General features: G+C 44.4%; 2 protein-coding genes across 24 annotated transcripts in view; both read right to left on the minus strand.

The window, feature by feature from the left end:
- ST8SIA1 (ST8 alpha-N-acetyl-neuraminide alpha-2,8-sialyltransferase 1) overlaps nucleotides 1-1,096 on the minus strand; it is a 110,101-nt gene extending 109,005 nt beyond the window's left edge. Inside the window, exon 1 of the mRNA XM_066184360.1 lies at nucleotides 595-1,096. Coding sequence (XP_066040457.1) covers nucleotides 595-839 — 245 coding nt within the window. The 5' untranslated portion in view covers nucleotides 840-1,096. The remainder of the gene's footprint in view (nucleotides 1-594) is intronic.
- A 10,693-nt stretch (nucleotides 1,097-11,789) lies between these two features.
- Nucleotides 11,790-18,850, minus strand: part of C2CD5 (C2 calcium dependent domain containing 5) — a 56,280-nt gene continuing 49,219 nt past the window's right edge. For 8 of the 23 annotated variants that reach the window (XM_066184373.1, XM_066184367.1, XM_066184366.1 and 5 more), the window contains 4 exons: nucleotides 17,844-17,945; nucleotides 16,818-17,008; nucleotides 13,896-14,042; nucleotides 11,790-13,212 (listed from right to left, as the gene is read on the minus strand). In XM_066184373.1, the coding sequence (XP_066040470.1) occupies nucleotides 13,081-13,212; nucleotides 13,896-14,042; nucleotides 16,818-17,008; nucleotides 17,844-17,945 (572 nt within the window). In that variant the 3' untranslated portion in view covers nucleotides 11,790-13,080. Of the gene's footprint in view, nucleotides 13,213-13,895; nucleotides 14,043-16,817; nucleotides 17,009-17,843; nucleotides 17,946-18,150; nucleotides 18,205-18,850 lie in introns of all 23 variants that reach the window. The other 15 variants (XM_066184379.1, XM_066184377.1, XM_066184369.1 and 12 more) reach the window with 3 other exon arrangements.

The raw sequence follows: 18,850 nt of genomic DNA on the forward strand, positions 1-18,850 counted from the left end.
CGCTCGGAGCGGGCACGCTGACACGAACGCACATCCACGCAAACCATTCCCCTGCGCATCCCGGGGAGCTCCACAAGCTGGGCTTTCTCCTGGCAGCCAGCTGGCACTCCCCGGCGCCGAGGGAAGCCGGGCTGGCAGCCCCGGGCTTTGTTAGCGGCCACAGGGGCTGCCGGTGCCGCCGATACCCGGGAAGCGAGAAGCATCCCCATTGTGCGGGCAAGCGCCGCAATCTCCGGAAACCTCATCCCCCTTGTCAAGGTGTCATCCCCTGCGAGGATAAACCTCCATCCCCCGAGCCGAGCCCCTTCTTCGCCCCGCAGCGAACGGAGCCACCCTCCAAAAAAAAGTTTTGCTGGGCAGAAGGGCCCCTGCCTGCCTGCAGCCCTCTGAGAAAAAACAAAGGCTCGGGGAAGAAAGAATAAAAGTTTGGGGCTCGGCGGGGTAGGGAGGGCGCCCGGGTGGGCTCTGGGCCGCGGATTCGCGCGGCTGCCCGTCCCCGGCTGCCCGTCCCCGCTCTCCGTCCCCGGCTGCCCGTCCCCGCTCTCCGTCCCCGGCTGCCCGTCCCCGCTGCCCTTGGGCCGCGCACGGCGGTACCTGAACAGAGCGACCGCAGTCTGGTTCCTCCTCCACGCCTTGCCCTGCTGCAGCAGCACCCCCTGCACGATCTCCTTCTCGTCGGGCAGGCGGTACACGGGGAACACGTAGAGCCAGCAGAGGACGAAGACGCCCAGGGCGCTGGCGCCCACGGGCAGGCGGGTACGCGGCCACTTCCACGCCAGCCCCGCCATCCTCCTCCGGCTCCCGCAGCGCCGCCGCGGCACCGGGCCGCGCTCCGACATCAGGCCCGCGCCATGCGGCGCCCGCGGGCGGGGGGCCCGGCCCGGCTCAGCTCCGCTCAGCCCCGCCGCCGCCCGCCGCCATCGCCGCCGGGGGGAGCGGGGCTGCCGCTGCCGCTGCGCCGCGGCTCGCTCCTCTCTCGGCGGCGGCTACCGCCCTTGCTCACAGTCATTTGGTCCCTCGCGTTCCCCGCCAGATGATGCTCCGCCGCTCCCCGCCCTCCCTCCGCCTCCTGCCGAGCCCCCTAGCTCGCAGCCTCGCCGAGGAAGCGACCCGGTAAATTTCCACCCCGCCCCGGCCGCGGGGCGCTCGCCGGCCTCGCCGCCCGGCCCGCAGCCGCCGGGGGAGGGGGAGAGCGGGGACCCGGCTGCCGGGGGGCTCCGCTCCGGCGCCACGCCCGCTCCCGCCCCGCCGCGGGCACCGAGCGGAGCGCGGCGCGGGGAGGAAGAGAGGGAGGGAGGAAGGGGGGAGGTCCCGCTCCGGGTGCCGCCGCCGGCGCCCACCGACCCACCCTCCCTCTCTTTCTCCTTCCCTCCCGGCGCCTGGCTCTGTTCCCCGGCAGAGGCCGCAGCAGCCTGCGGCTCGCCCTGGCGGGCACAGACCCCTGCCCGCCGCCCCGCTCCGTCCCGTGCTCCCTCCCCGCGGCCGCCCCCGGCGCTCCGGGTCTGCCCCGCGCTCAGGCCGGGAGCCCCGGAGCCGGCATCACCGCGTCCGCCCCAAGCGTGTCCCTCACAAAGCGCATCCTACAAAAAGCGCACGGAAAAATCAGTGGGTGAAGGTACTTTTGGGAGAATGCAGCACACCGAGGGCACGGCAAACCCAAAAGCAAGGCGTGCTCCTCCCAGCAGAGCCGATAGCAGAGCCCATTCCAAAGCCGCAGCTCTTACAAGGAGCGGCTGTGGGCACTTAGTCTTTTCAGCCTGGAGTAGATTGAGGGAACACCTCTCAGCTGTTCTGCAGCAGCCTCCTTGCGAGGGGAAAACACTGATCGCATCTCCTGAAAACACCTGAGCCGTGTCAGGGGAGGTTTGGGTTGGCTATTAGGAAAAGGTTCTTCACCCAGATGGTGGTGGGCACTGTAACAAGCTCCCCAGGGAAGTGCTTATGGTGCCTGACAAAGCTCCAGAAGCATTTGCACATTCACTCTCAGGCACTCGATGGATTCTCGGGGTTGTCCTGTGCAGGAGCAGGAGTCGGATTTTGATGATCCTTTCGGGTTTTATTCCAGTTCAGGATATTCTATGATTTTCTGTGCCCCACTAGTGTGGTTGGGTCTTTGAAGAGAACCCAGTGAGGGTTATATCCCCCGGCTGGAGTGTGGGTGGTTCATGGGTGCTCCAGCCCTCTGCGGTGGTTGCTGCAGTGCTCAGAGTGAGGGAGAGCTGTCAGAGAAGCCACCCACAAACCAAGGAGCAGCAGCATGAACCTTGCACGCACCTATGGCAGTGCCCAGCTCAGGCTTCCCATTGGGAATTCATCTGCTCAGCAGGATGAGCCCTCCTACATCACCAGTGTCATCATTTCATGCCAACAGAGTGACTCCAGCAGCAGAAAGCACCTCTCTGTGATAATCAGGTGGGCTGAAACATGGGAGACACGTTCAGCTCCTCTCAGTATCTCAGTTTCAGAGCCCTGTCTTTAGTCCCTGGCATGAAAAGGCAGATTCAGCCCAGGCTGGTATGGATGCATTTGTGTTCACCATTTCCCCACTGGGAAACACTGCAGACTACCACATCACCTTAGGAAGAGTTTTGTATGAGTTAGTAGCCAGCTGCTTTCCAGACTTTCAGCACATGGAGACTTGGCTATTTTGGAGCAACTTTCAGGGTTGAGTAGTAATTAAGGGAATTAAAGGGTAATTGGGTGAAGGAAGGAAATCAAGAAGAAAGTTTGATACAGTTCGTTTAGTATCTCCTGGCCCTAAGGCAGCAATAAAATAACCATAAATATTAGCTGGGTGTTTCAACAGTGTTTTCAGCTAGAGATCCCAACACACTTAGTTCTCAGTGAAAAAATAAACCTGGAAATGTCAATGCACTTTCAGTCCTTGAGAGAAGGAATAACATTCTCATTCACAGTGTGTTGCTGTGTAGAAATATACACTGACAGATAGAACATTTACTCCATGATGTCTAATGAACATTAAAATGCCAGAATCATGTAATTGCATAAGAAATATTATTTTCATTCATATTTGATATATTAGAGCTGTCTGGAGTGTTATAACTGTTTTCTCTGGGGGAAAAATGGGAAAAGAAACTGAGCAAGGCATTTTGGTTAACCTTTAGAAAAAAAAATATTTAGAGCTAGATAAATATTTTTGTTTTGGTGAGGAAACTATTTACCAACAGCAGAATAAACCAGAATCTGTTCAGTCATATCTATTAAAAACAAACAGAACCACTCAGTCTCTGGAGACTATTTCAAAACTTGATTAGCTAGAGCCATTAAAAGTAAAACAAAAAAAGTGATTGAAAAAAAAAGATGTACAGAACTGTATCCCAAACTGAATCCTGAGTCTTTGCTCACCTTTGGTTGAGAAAAGAAACAAACTAGAGGTTCTTTATTGCTTTGGAAATAAAGTGGAAAAGAACAAGAGAAAGTAGGAATTACTTATTCTTTCAATATGCAAACTGCTTGCAATGAATTAAGTTTAAGTACATCCAATACACACAAGATTTTGGTCTATCTTTCATTTGTGATCCTGTGAGATATTCCTAAGCATTTCCTCCCTTGTTTTCTAAATCTGTTTCAGCGTGAAGCCCCCAGGCTGTTGACTGATTTCGTAGCAGTCCCTGGTCTGTCTGGCACCACGGCAGCGACTCCAGCGCCATGCGCTCCTCCAGGAGCCACATGGATCAAGACAGGCATGTAGCAGAGCTTGTTATGTTGCCACTGACTTGCCACGGGGAGCTGAAAATGCCTGGCCTTGCTGAGCTCTTGCACTGGTGGGAATTACAGAATTCACACCAGGACAAGCTCAAAGCCAGGTCTATTGCTCTGGAGTCAAGTGTTTCTGTGCAGCGTTATCAGCCGCCGTCCTTTTCCTCTGTCAGTGAGGGACAGCACACCCCTCCTTTCTGCTGGGAATAACAGCTGCAGGTGGAGAGTAAGCAGGAGGTAAGAATGAAAAGCCAAAAATGAATCTTGCTTACAAGCAAATAGCCTGAAGTACTCCAGTGACACTTTGCCATTGCTGAGAAGATGTAGTGATCAACAATCCATATCTTTAAATCGAAGCAGAAAATTTATATCCAGGCACGATTCTACTCTGTTGAACTGCATTTTAGTGAGAATTGATGGCGAGTTTAACCTTACCTCCATTTCTTGGTTCCAAGTAAGATCCCACCCAGAAGGGCCAGATATCCTGGGCAGGGTCTGTCCACTACAGCAAGGAAAAAAAAAAAAAAAATTGTTCCTGAGAGGTGCCTTTAAAAAGCAGCACAGAGTGACAGCATGGAATAAAATGCCTTTTAAACTCTCAGGCGATACAGCGCGACTATTCACGGACGGGAGGGAAAACGCCGTGCTGTGATTTTCCCGGTTTCCCCCCAAAAGGCACCAGAAGGATCCCCGGCGTTCCCTGTTGCATTCCCCCGCTGCCCCTGCGGGTGGAGCTGACACTCTGCTCAGCCAACACCTTTCCCCAGCGACAGAATCCAGGTTTTCTTCTTTCCCTTGCTCCCAGCCCAAAACACTCGCGAAGATTACAACTCCATCCTTCAAAATACCCAGCTTTTGCCTGCTCTCGTTTGAAGCATCGTGTACTCCTACAGGCATCCCCCTGTACCTCGTCTTTGCACTCTTTCAGCTCTCTCACTTCCAAAATAACAGGGAATTTCCCTCCACTTCGGCATCCCACACACTTTCTGTTCTGCAGAATGCATCAGAGGAGTTGCACTGGAATCAGTTTTCAGAGTATGGCATCTTTTTAGCTGATGAAAATGTTACCACGCCATATACCTGGCAAATCCATTATCATCCCAGTGCACTCAGTTCATTCCACCTGACTGAAATTCCTTGCTCTATGCTGTGCCCTGTGTTCTGCAAGTATTTCATGCTACACTAGTAGAGTCTGTGTGAAAATTGGATGTTATTTTCCAAGGGAAAACGAAGCTGAAAGAAAAGTAAGCATTCTGTGTGGAACCCCAGCCCTTACTCCCCACTGCCATGAATAACTGGTGCTCTTTTGGTACTTTTTTTTTTAATCCAATGTACAACACAAAAATATTCAGAAATCATCACCTTTCTGAAGTATTATTGTAGAACAGCTTTTGTGGGGTGTCACCTGTGAACAGGCTGATTTCTCTGAATTCCTTGTGTTCGGATAGATCCAAAAACTGCCATCTGAATCTCCCGCTGTAAGAACAGCACAAACAGTGTAAACTGCATGAATGGATGCACAGTTGCCCTGTTGGCAAATTCCCATTATGCCTCTCCCTATCAGAATCTACTCTGCAGCTCTGTTGAAACCACCCACAAATGCATATTCTCACTGATAAAGCATTTTAAGCCCCTAATTTGACAGACAGTTTTATATAATCCTGTTAAAGGGGAGAATTGTAGCTACAATATCAAATTAATTCCTGCAAAGTCATGGTGTCCAAAAGCTAATCAGTTTTCACCTGGCTTGTACCAGTTATCCTCTGAAAAATTATTACCAGTTTTGCCACGTTTTTTCCTCTCAGCTGTCATGCTGTAATAGTATCATTACTGTGACAACACCTACAGTCGTCCTTCCAGCTGCAGAGAGGAGTGAGAATGCACCAGAATGAGGCATAAAATGGGGGGGGGGGGGGAAATTATTTACTGATGAAAGACAGAGCTCATTCTCTAAAACAGAGAACCTCTTTTACAAGCAGTGTCGAAAGGAGTTTCAAAACATCTTTTTTAGGCAAACAGTGACGTTGGCTGGTAAAAAGGTGGAACAAGAATGACTGAAAACATGGAGGAGTGAGTGACAGGGAATGTTTCAAGGCATTAGCCCACAGGCACTTTGCTCTTTGGTTTTGCATGGAAAGAAGGTTTTCTCATAAAATGAAGGAACACAGGGAATTTTTGGCAACCTTACCATCACTGCTGCACCTTATTACAGTACCTCTGGGGAAGCCATAAAAACCAGAGTTCTGTTCTACAGCACTGGCTTCAAGATGCCTCTTTAGTGTGTTTTAATGCATGTAAAAATGCCCATGCAAGGCATGGATGGGCAGGATAGATAGGCAGGAGCTCCAGGAAGGTGAAGGTAAGTAAGTACAGTGAAATTCTGGGTGAAATTCCTACCTGTGCAGCTCCATGAATTTGTCCTCACTGTTAACAGGAGCGAGCTGTGCTGAAGTTAATGGGTTTACTCACAAAGAAAGCTACTCAGAAGGGTAAAGGACTTGCTGGATTAGTGTCAATTAAGTTCTGTTCAGCCTAGAGAAGAGAAGGTTGCATGAAGATCTCATGGCAGCCGTCCTGTATCTGAAAAGGCCTAAAAGGAAGCTGAAGAGGGGCTCTTCATCAGGAACTGTAGTGGTGGGAAAAGGGGGAATGGGTTCAGACTAAAAGAGGGGGGGAATTAGATTAGATTTACTAATTCTTTACTAAGAGGGTGGTGAGGCCCTGGCACAGGTTGCCCAGAGAAGTTGTGGATATCCCATCCCTGGAAGCTCGAGGCCAGGCTGGATGGGGCTGGGAACAGCCTGGTCTGGTGGACGGTGTCCCTGCCCATGGCAGGGGGTTGGAACTGGTGTTGATCTTTTAGGCTCTTCCAACCCAAACTATTCTATGACTTTATGTATTAGAGCTAGCATGCCAAAGATACTGTGGCTGGAAGGTCCTGTTGTATAATGTACAGTTTATGAAGGAAATAAAATGAGTATAAAAGGCACAATAGAACATGCACACCCACATGCACAGAGACTGCAAGCACATCTCTGAAGCAAACAGGCTCTTCCCTTGTAAGTGCAGCTCCTTTTCCTTGGGGACTCAAACACATTCTAACCTCATGTCTGACATTGCTGAAGTTTCAATTTGAGCAGTTGCTGTCAGGAAGCCATCATTCATAATTTAGTGTTGGTTAAGAATCCTGTTCATGAGAAGGTTGTGTCTGATATAGAGGGGGACATAATAAATTTGGCCTCACAATAAGTAATCCCTCTAGGCCAGGATGAAGTAGATAGAAGAAAAGCAAGAGAGAGGAAAAAGCCTGTTAATGTTGTTGCTGTATCTTTTCTTCTTATCACACACAAATGATCCTTAGTTCTGACTAGGGACAAACTTGAATTTGTGTGAGGCATCAGGAGACCTCTCCGCTGTTCAGAATTAACAGCAGATCTAGATGACGTGATTTGTTCAGCTGTCCACCCTGGAAAAAGTGATGGAGAAAAGGATGAAGCCAAAAAAGGGGATGCAGAAATGAGTTTAAAGACAACTTTCACCAAGGGTGGCTGAGACCTTCAAAGCCTGGACAGACAAGTGTCTAAAAAGAAACCCCACTAACACTCTGGTTGCTGGTGTCTTCCTCTGGCAAACACTAAGGCCTTGAGCATAAGCTACGGCTCTGAAGGGTGCAGGAGATCATGGGTAAAACCAGATCCAGCATCCACAGTGAAAATTGAAATCTGACTTAAAATTGAGCAAAAAGCCAAGGCTTCAGGCACAGAACCAATGCAGAGTGCTGAGTTCTGTGCAGAGCTCCGTTTGATTGTCAGGTTTGCATTAGCCAGATTTTCCATTAACCCATACATCAAAGGCAAAATTTACATACTGGCTCCATAACACTCTTTCCAAATATATTGATTGACATAGAGTTGTGTAAAGCAGCAATGTGCATACAGTAACACTGGTATACAGGAACCAGAACAAGGACCTCCTCCTTAAATAACCTCAAAAGTGATTAAAAATTTCTCTGGAAAAAAGGTTGTCGTTACCCTTATCTCCACTGAGCAGAGAATACAGAGACAGAGACTTGAAAATATTTGACTGATGGCTGAGGTAGATTTGTAACAGAGACTTCTTCAAGCCTGGTGCAGTGCTGTGGGACACACATTCCAGAGAAATTCAGCTGTGATTCAAACTGTTGGATGCACCAACAGCTAATATTTGTGAAGTGCTTCAAGACTGTCATGATTTTTTTTTTTTAATGGCCTCCAAATTTAAGCAGCATCACTTCAGGAAGAAAATTTAAAGTTTCATTAATGGGCAAACAATAGTGAAAATTTATTCAGTCTCTTCACAGATATAATTAAGATAAAAGCAAGGCTCGGCACAGAAATTGTCCACCAAAGGACAGACTAAATTGAAAACAGCTGAAGTATTATTTTTCATGCTGGGTGGCGATACAAATTGCTAGTGAAGGAAGAGGAGATATCCTGTGGCTGAGTGTGGTTTCCAAGGGAAAACAGCCTCCCACAGGGATTTGCAGTTATTGCGCAAAGATGACGTCAACACCATGACTAAAAACTCAAGAAATGCAGGACCAGGAACCAACCTGCACATTCCTCTGTTTAACTTCAGCCACACTTTGCATCCCAGACCAAACAGCTCTTTCACAGTTGTCAAATAATGTGATCCCACCATGGACTGTGGGATGGATGGATGGATACATGTGTATGGTGGGTTCACGGACATCTTTAGTTCTGGAGCTTCGTCATTCTTATTTTTCTCAAGTTACTTATTCAACTGTGAATCCCTTTGAAAAGATTTGAGGGGCTGTGCTTTCACTCTGTTTTGAAATTAGTCCTATAAACCATTTGAAAGGCAGGGAAATAACAGCTTTCTCTCTTGAGAAAGAGAGACCCAGGAGATGGATGGTTTTGTCTTACAAAATGTCACACTGTGATGCCTGTCATGTTAGAAGGGAAGTTTCACAAGTCATTAATTCAGCCAGCTGGTGAGAGGGAGTCTAATAGATAACATAAACTGGATGGGAAGACAAATACCAACAAAGCCCTTTCATTTGGAGACTCAATGTACTTTTCAACCTGCCTGTTCACTTTGTGGGAAATATGACATCATAAGTTTATTATATTTTAACATTGTTGCACAAAGAATAATTTGTAGAAGGTTTACAGAAAATTGCCAGTGTATCAGAAATCAGGCAAAGAACAAAATCTTTGATGTACAAATAATCAGTCACCTGGTAGCAGGTGTAATTCTACCATAAATAACATGATTTCTGCTGAACTGGAAAGGTTGAAATGTAGCTTGCTGTGTAAAATATACAGTCTGAATTGAGATAACACATTATTGAGTGCCATTCAAAAATCAAATAATAAAATGTAGTCCTAACTTGCATAGTATGATGACTTTTGCAGACTTGAAGATTCAAACAGACATGATATTCCTGAAAAAATGTTGAGGAAAAAAACGCAGAGTGAAGTGCCACGAAATAGCTTTGAAATGTAGGTCATTTAACCAAACTACGTGAAACCACCAAGCTCCTTCATGTCAGGACACTAGGAAGCTGTAAATTGTAGCAAAAGCTATTATTTTAGTCACTGTAATCACAAATTGAGAGGAAAAGAAAGACGTGGATATCTCTTTCTAGGGTTGTCTTCAGAGAGGGAAATGGAAATGAAAACATTATCTGAGAATCCTCAAGCTGAAGCTGCCTGGACTCCGCAGAGTGTAAAAGAGAAGGAGTCTGTCACTCCAAGAGAACAGAGAGCCCGTGGTTTGCAAGATGGAGGGTGGATTTCTCTAAGCTGACCCTGGATTCTCCAGATGCTTGCCTTCAACTTCTGCTAGGTTTGAACTGGGTTTAGATTTGGTTTCTGTTTCTAGGTCATGAGTGTGAACAGGAAGTCTCACACATCCTGCAATGATGGTTGGGTGGTGCCTGTGTGGGATGTCAGCCTACACCATCACCTACTTTCACTTCCCAAACAAGAGGGCAAAAGTCTGTCAGGGAGGTTTTATTGCAACATGATGGGCTGCTAGGGTGCCCTCCCCACCCCAGGGGTCATGATTTACAGCGGCTGGTGCCAGAAATGGGTGGAATGTGCCCCTGGAAAGGCCTAAGGCAAGCTCAATGTCTACATCCAAAGGGGGCTGAGCAATGGAAGGGTGTGAGGGACACTCACTGGCTCCAGGCTCAGAGTTGAATTTTATCTTTCAGTCCTGGCTGTCACAGCTTTGTGACGTTGTGGTGTCCCACCAGGAGCAGAGGAAGCATTTCCAGAGAGGGTGATACTACTAAGCACCAGTATGGATATCATCTTCCCTCCCTTGTGAGCTAGGGAGAGTGTAAGGAGGTATTTTAGCAGGAAAATGTGCTCACATGCCCGGGATTTGTGGCCAACTCGAAAGTCTCTCTTCAGCAGCAAAAAGAAAACACAACTCTGCCCACATGTAGTTCCACACTGTGGATCAAACTGTCAAAATACTTCCCACAGCTGAGACCTGGAGGACAGGCAAACACTCTGTTGCTGCTGAGACCTATTAGTGGAACAAATAATGTGCTGTGTTTTGCAGCTAACAATAATTACAAACATCAAACATCTTGCAAACATCTTGCATTTCTTTTCCTTCCACAGATTTTCCAAACTGTAAATGTTGAATAAGCAGATTAACTCCTCAGATGGAAATCTGGGAGCTTTGTTGGCATCTGTTTGTAGTTTTTACAAGGATAAGTTGGTTAGTGGAGGCTGAAGAGGAAATGAATGTGGAAGGACAGCTGGGTAAATCTGCAAGTGATGTTTTTCATCAGCACAGAACTGATGTAACAAAGGCTGTTCTGTCATTTGGGTCAGAGGCTTTATGATTGCTAGGTTTGGAGCATGGGTAAGGGCTACAGTCAGGCAAAATTTCAGCCCTAGGATTTAGCCTTTGCTGTTCTGCCTTGGCTGCCATTTGGATTAATTAAAAAACTGTTTTGTTTTGATTTGTTTTTGTTTTTTTTTTCCTGCATGACACAGATCACAGGAGCAGATTTCCTTGGGTTTTCAGTCAGTGTATGTCCAAACAGTGTCTCCAAATTTTTGGGTGACGAGTTCAAAATAACCTCATGGCTAATGCCAGTGATTCATTTTGTGATTATTCAACAAGAAATGCCCTCAGGTGTCAGATTTCCAGAGGGGTTAAATACTCACAACTCTTTCATAGCTCTAAAATATTGTTATAAAACCACAGGAAGATCATATATAACCTAGAAAAATTCAGCAAGACATTTCTGAGCTAACTACCCATTAATCCTTCTAATAAAGGATCTTTTAGACCAACTTCTACCAAGTGTATTACCTATTTTAACAGGGAACTGAAACATTTGTCACAATGTGGGAAAAAAATGGGGAGCTTTTAGAGTTTAAGTTGATTTTCAGTGTGTCTGTTAAGATTTTCTTTCCCCTGACTGTTGTTACCTTGGGAGCACTTGAGCACTGTACAGCAGTGTCCTAACCCATTCACTTAACTCCATTTTCTCATAGGATAGGAATTAACCCAAGCATAAGTTTAAGTATTTCAAAAGTGACATAATTACTGTGATATCACCCACTTGCTGTTTTATTGGCTTCTGTGTTACCTCTGTGTCAGACCAGAGTTTGATTTCCAATGTCTTCTATTCTGCAGCCTGGTTTTCAGGAGCAGCAGGTTTTGTCCTTGTTTCTCTGCAAGCCATCCCGTTGTGCCTCTCGACTTTTTGCCGGGTCACCTCCAAGCATGAACTAGAATTCTTCAGCAGTTAAAACCCCATGAAATCAGATGCACATCTTTGCATCTTTAGGTAGGAACTCCCACAGCAAAAATATACTTGATGGAATCACAGAATGGCTGGCTTGGGATGGAAGTGACCTTTAACACCATCCAGTTCCATTCCCCCACCCCTGCCCCGGGAAGGGACACCTTCCACCAGAACAGGGTGCTCAGAGTTCCATCCAACCTGTCCTTGAACACTTCCAGGGATGGAGCAGCCACAGCTTCTATGGCAACCTCTACACATATTAAGACAGTGAATTTTATAAAGAGATTTATTGTGCAAGAATGATTTTCATGCTCATTTACAATGAAATAATTAGTTTTAACAAATAATCACGCCATTGCTTAATTTCAACACTAAACAGAATATTTACATTCAAGTTTACATCTTTGTTCAAGTTCCATGTACAATATTGTCGGAATGAAGCAAGAATGCATCTTCAAATCAAAGTTGGTTTTTGGTGGTTTTTTTTGTTTTGTTTTGTTTGTTTTTTTACAATAGAGTACCACCACCTTTCAGACTTTTACTGGAAATGACAAATTTCCTGTCTTTGAAGTACCCTTATTTCCCAGCTACAGCACTGGAAAAGAACAAAAAACCCCAAATACAAAAGCAACCTGCAGGAACCAGGGTCACACACCTACATCGATCTCCAACTAACCAGCCATTTAAACAGGAAGGAGGCTGCAGAATAACCTCTGCACAACTGATTTTTGGGGGACTGCTTATGTCATCCTTGAAAAGAAAATGAACCGCAGGACAATTCCTTCACAAAGTCTTAAATAACAAAAAGACCTGCTTTGTCAATACTGAAGTGAACATCTTGCAATAGCACCAGACACACCCTGGAACTTTTTGTTGTGTTCTGGGTTGTTTTTCGTCCCACCACAGGGATGCCCAGGATGACAGCATTGTGGTCTGGCAGCTTTTAAAAAAACAGGTAAAAAAACCAACAGTCCCCAAATAGAAAAACAACAAAACAAGAAAAAAACAAACTTTTAATGTGCAGAAATTCAAACTGTAACTTTTTGGTTCTGCTTTTTCCTCTTCACACTCTATGATGTAAAGGAATTTCAGAGTCCAGCCCATGTTTTCTCGGCTTGGACACAAATCTCTCCCTTCTCCATCAAAGGTTTCCAACACAGACTTCTCAGGCACCTCCTTCCCACCCTGACCTGAGCTGAGAATCAGTTCAGACAACACTCAGAAATGGTTCTGAATGACAACTCTGATGGTCCCACTGACCAGCTCAAAAATGCAACAATTTTTCCTTCCTTCTATAGTTCCATGTGATGCCTGCTATTCTAATCCATGTTCTCCTATCAGTGCTTCACCTGCTGCCTGGTTTCAGAGAGGGCAGGAATGGCAACAGAAGAACCAGAGCACACCTGCCAGTCCATGCTCTTACCTTCTTAAGTTATATGACGACAAAAAAAGTGTGATTGTCTTGGAATTTTGGCTGTGAATGTCACGGAGAGATACTGACTTTGAAGATGCAAACCTAAACATTCCCACATTTTAAATAATCTTTATATTTAGCAGAGACTACTTCACTTGTCCTGTCTTCATGTTGTGACATCTCCTGCAGAACTGGTGGGCTGAGGGGCAGCTGTGGAAGGCTGCACTGGCAGCATTTCCAGCTCAGATTCACGGACAAAGATGACGGCATCACCGCTGACATTTATCAAACACTGAGCCTGGAAAAAAAGACAATACCCAGTTACCAAACATTAAAAAATAATGTATTTTATGTTTACTTATATCTGCTAAATGTAACTACACAGAAAAATCAACAGAGATCAGGAGAAGGAGAAATTATTAGTATTCATTGGTGAGGCAACCTGTGCACATTTTCCTATCTACTCGCTTGTGTGCTACCAAACATGCAGATGGATTCTTGGAAGACCATCACAGATGAAATAACTGGGTATCTGTACTTGCTTTCATTACTGCTTTGACCATATTTAATTTACTGAATATTCTGTTGTTATCTTTACAAATTAAGGTTTTGTCCCTTTATGTACAAAATGGAGCATTTTACATCAGCAGCTCCAGGTATTTTTACAAGGAGTTTGGATGGAAATCCTACACTGCAACATCAGAAATATCAAGTAAGTTCTGAATTACTGTGCAACTGTTTCCTGCAATTTACTTCATTCTAGCAAGCTTAGTTTTTTTATCCATCTGGATATTTAGGAAGCACCCTCATAATTTTGTGTTAATACAAGAACACTCTCAGATTCTTCAAACATTATCCCAAGATATCAAGAAATGTTGTGCAGATGTGGCTCTACAGCACTGCTGGTTTTTAAAGACATAAAATGCATATTTGTATCACACTAACCACAACAGCACTTGTTATTTCACATCCTAATAGTACCTGATTTTTGTTTGGGTTTTCCATGAAAACACACTGCTTCATTATGTACGACACAACTGCATTCCCTCCCAGAGCCGCAACATGAGCTCTCACCATGGCAAACACTTCAGCAATAAAAGCGTGGAGGAAACCACTGACACCACCCTCCTAGAATGGAAAAAATATACATTACACATTATATTAGGTCTAGCTGCAGGATGCTGTGTACTCCTCTTACATATTTATCACCTGAATAATTTAGTGAATCCTAAATGGTGTGGAGTACTTAAAAGCCATTCACTGTTTAATGGGTCACAGTTACAAATCACAGGGAGGGAGACCATTTACAGGGGCCTGGAGTGACAGGACAAGGGGGAACGGATTCAAACTGACAGCTATAGATTGGGTATTGGGAAGAAATTCTTCCCTGTGAGGATGGTGAGGCCCTGGCACAGGGTGCCCAGAGAAGCTGTGGCTGCCCCTGGATCCCTGGCAGTGTCCAAGGCCAGGTTGGATGGGGCTCTGAGCAAGCTGGGACAGTGGAAGGTGTCCCTGCCCCTGGAAGGGGGGTGGAACAACAGGGTCTTTAAGGTCTTTCCCAATCCCAACCATTCTAAGGCTGCATGAAATTCCCAGTAAGGAGTGACCATTACCTTTGATCACTGCAACTCCATGTATGTTCATGACTGTCATTAGTTCTCAACACTCACTAAACAAATGATTGCTCAAAATAAAAAGGAAGCAAGGGATAGAGCAGAGACTTGAGCTATTCAGGCTATTCATTTTTTTTATTTTCCCCTTGAAGTGCAAAGGAACTTCTAGCCATCTCATTCCATTAATTTTTTTGACTTGATGGTGCTTGTGGGGCATTTTTAGTTCTTTGGTACAAAACTGAAGAATTAGAACTGATGTCAGAGGAGCAGAAAAACAACCAAGTATGGATTTTCCTAGAAAATCCTTATGAAAGAATGTGAGCAACTGCATTGTGGGGAAAAATCTATTGCACACAAACCAGGCAACCAACCAAAGAAATAAAAATCCACAGAAAATACTGAGAAAAGAAACTGATCAAAACAGAGCTCACTGCTGGTTCAAAACACATATAAAATATCAAAATTCAAGTGAAAGGCAAGACCACTAGACTTCCCACATCACTCTGTGTGTGTGCCACTGGGAAAAATGGAAGAGGCAGGTAGAAGATATTGAACTAAGCTGAATTTCTAAGGGCTGTGCTCATTCCTAAAAGTGTAATGTCCCTTGAACAGAATAATGAAGGCATTGAAAAAACATCTCAGATGAAAATTTACAAAGGAAAAAGACAGGTATAATTTTATCAAACCCAGCATAAGGCTGGAATGAAGTCAACTGCAGCAAGAAATCAAAATGCAATACAAATTCATCATTCTCATGGAATTCTGATTTTGTCCAAGTCTTTTAAAGGTACAGCAACTGAAGGGGAAAAAAATGTATTATAAACCTAATACAACACTGGATGACAACAGGTAACAAAATGACTGTAAACACCCACATGTAAACAGCAAAGCCTAAGAACAACGTATTAATCTGACTTGAAAAATATCATTAATTTTTTATTCTGGTATATTCTTCAGCATTACCACAAGCAAAACATAAAGGAATGCAAACAAAAATGCTGGTCACTACTTTCTTGTAGGACCTGAACCACGCTGCTGGAGCTGGATATAATGACTGCTGTGACTGCATTGTAACTCAAGGCAATCCTATAGTAAGAGTAGTTTGTGACTCAGCCTATGTAGCTGAAGTAATTCAAATGAGCTCCCCCAGGTGCTGGAAAGAGCACAGTGACAGCATCCCAGGGACTGTGCAACATTCCAGCTTCATGAAGGAGCTGAACCAACACTTGAGTGACCTATCCTTGCTGGGATCTGCTAACATAGATACCAAAGCCTATCAGCTATTGAATTTGTACCTACAGAATCTGCACTTAGTACAGGAATGTCCTGTAACCATTTCCCTGCTCTGACATCCTTTTGAAAACACTGTCCTTTTCACACATTTCTCAAGTTAAAAGGCAAAGTTAAAAGTAACTTGCAAGATGTGAACAAAATGTTTGTCTGATCCAATTATCCCCAGAGAGCTCACAGCCCATTTTCAGGAAGCCTGATCATTTTTATGAACATCTGCTCTGTAATTTTAGCCATGTGTAATTAGGAAAAACCAGCAAACCTTTCAGCACTGACAAACCAGGCAAGAGGTACACTCTCTTTCTGTGGCCAAAAGCCACGTCCCAAAAGGACAGGAAAATTATAAGGAACATGGCTTGCATTTTGGTGTGCTCAGAGGATTATTTGTTTTCTCACTGCAGACTGGAGATCAGGGTTTGAACATCACCTCTAAGCTGGTTGTGTGATCATGGACTCACTGTAATTTTTGATGCACACCATGCAAAGCTTTGTTACAGAGAATGCACAGAATGTAGTGTTAGAAGTTAGCATAACATTATCTATGATATGGGCAATGTTATATTAACCAAAGAATTTTAAAACCCAAATACACTGTGAAATTTCATCACTGAGCTTGCTAAATGAGAGAAGAATAGATGACTTATTTTTTTCTTTAGCATTTAATTTGGGTTCAAACGATCCCAACTTCTACTACTGTTGATCAAAGACACATTTTTTCCATATGGTTCTGTTTAAAAACTCACTGGTTTAGTGTCCTATCCAATTCAATAGCAATGGCAATTGTTAACTAATCCCTTCCTAACAGTGCCAAACACACAACAGCTTTGTGTGTTCCAGGGCAAGAGCAGCACGATGGAACTTGCCCTGCACTCAGCACCTTCCCAAGTGCCACAAATTCTACTCCCTGGCTGTGCCACACCTCAACTCAAACTTCTGACTCTTACAATTAACAAAAAAAATTATCCCCTGACATAAAATGAATCCCTGGCACACGGCTCACCTCACGCAAAGAAGTGGTTTCTCGGATAAAAAACATGTTGATTATGCCAAGGTATTTGGTTATTTTCGCCCCAGGGAGAAAGGAAAGAGGTGTCATCTTAACAACTGAGACAGTGGAATTGGTGCAGGACGGGACAGAACGGTGCCTCAAGTATCCCTCAGCCAATGGACTTGCTTTTTCTAGGGAAGTAGCTGAAAAATGGGAAAAAAACCAGGAGAAAATAAATAACTATCAAGATCCATCGCTGTTCCTCAAAACACAAAACCTCTTCTTTATGGTTTTCCAAATAGCTTGGTGACAACATTCAGCTGCCTGTGATGCTCAGCCACATACGTGAGAAAGGAAATCATCATGCAAAGCATGCAAAAGGAGACAAGAAGCTGAAATGGCATTTATTTGAAAGAGTGGCATTCCTGCAAAAGGAAAACATTGAGGCGAGCAGCTGCACATACAACCATCAGTTATAATGTGAAGGTAAAGAAAAAAGTGCCAACATTTTGAAACATGTATTCTGCTGGAAGAACAAATTATAGGAAGTGTGAAAAGTTGTTGTGTTTCCCCAGTGCAGCATTTTCCATTAAAACAGGTATTAATCTCTGCTAATTTAAGCAAGATAGTCAGACCTGTGGCCAAAGAACTACTGAAAACCAACTCACCACTTGCTAATTTAGTGACCACTGCCTTGATTGTCCCCTTGGTGATTGCTTCCTGTTTCTCACCCCCAATTTTCCAAGATCATACATACACCTACATCCATGCAGTGGATGTTATACAATTAGTAGGCGTACACATGTATGGAGAACTAATTACAGCAAGACTTTTATTTTCCTTTTTTATGCTACCGGTTTCATCGACCCTAGGTGAGGTTACAGAACAAATGTCAGCAGTTTTCACACTCGGGAATTCATTCTATACATGGGATCTGCAATGCTACCGGCTGGGCAGGGCACTCCACTATTAAGTCACCACTGGGAAATCAGAGATAATGTCTCAGATTATCAGAACGTGGTAGAAACAGCCGCCTACTTGTCTTAATTGATCCGCGCCTTATGGTCTGAGCTTTCAGTTTAATCAGCTCTATCCAGCTGTTGCATCTGTCTGCAAAGGAACTGTAATCAACTGACGTTGCTGGAAACACAGACAGAAAAACAAAAGAAAAAGAAAAAAAAAAAAAAACAGAAAAAAATATATGGATGATGTCTCTTGCTCATCTCAATGCTCCTTTTTGAGGAAGCAATGATTCGTGTCTGAGAGAGAACAACCATCCGTTTTTGCAGGGCTGTTTAAAAGGAAAAGTTACAGGATAGGTTTGGACTTATCCAAACCAAAGTACCGATTTCTGGTGATGTCCCAGCTCTGAACCAACTGCCTGAGTGGGACTTCAGCACTGAAAAAACATGCAAATACAGTCATTAAGGACTTATGCTAGATTAGTTTTTTTAATCTCAATTTAGGTTGTAAGTTATGGCTTTTTAAACTTTATTTAAGCCTTTTTTAATTTTCATTTTCATTGTTTTTTTCTTTTTCCTTACAAAGAGATGCTGATCAGGATTTAACCTTCCCAACTGTCTTTATCAATAACTAACCTACAGACTGGAAAAAAAAAAAAAGCTTTGGTGATGAGGTTAAGAGTCACAAACTGAAACAACACCTCTGTTTTAAATACAAATTAATCCTCCTTACAGAACAGTCTTCCTTGCCCCAACACCCTCCCTCCCTCCAACACCCCTCCCATTATCATTACAATAAGAAGTAAGAGTTGTTTCTGCTATGACTTTTGGTATTAGTTGCAGGGGTGTTTGCATATCTTCAAAAAAAAAAGGGGGGGTTGCAAACACCGTTTCTTCATTATCCTGAAGAAACGGGAGGAACACATGCTAACTTCAAATCAACACAGGCAAAACAGCTCTCTTCCCAGGGACTCATTTTCTGTCAGATAAAGTTGTATCAACGTGCCTGACAGAGAGGCTGTTATTATTAACAAATCTAACTTTTATAATGAAAAATCACATCAAAATATTAGGGATATCATT

Source organism: Chamaea fasciata, unplaced genomic scaffold (assembly GCF_029207755.1).
Source record: "Chamaea fasciata isolate MVZ Bird 193981 ecotype frontalis unplaced genomic scaffold, bChaFas1.0.hap1 SCAF_5, whole genome shotgun sequence".
NCBI classification, from domain to species: Eukaryota; Metazoa; Chordata; class Aves; order Passeriformes; family Sylviidae; genus Chamaea; species Chamaea fasciata.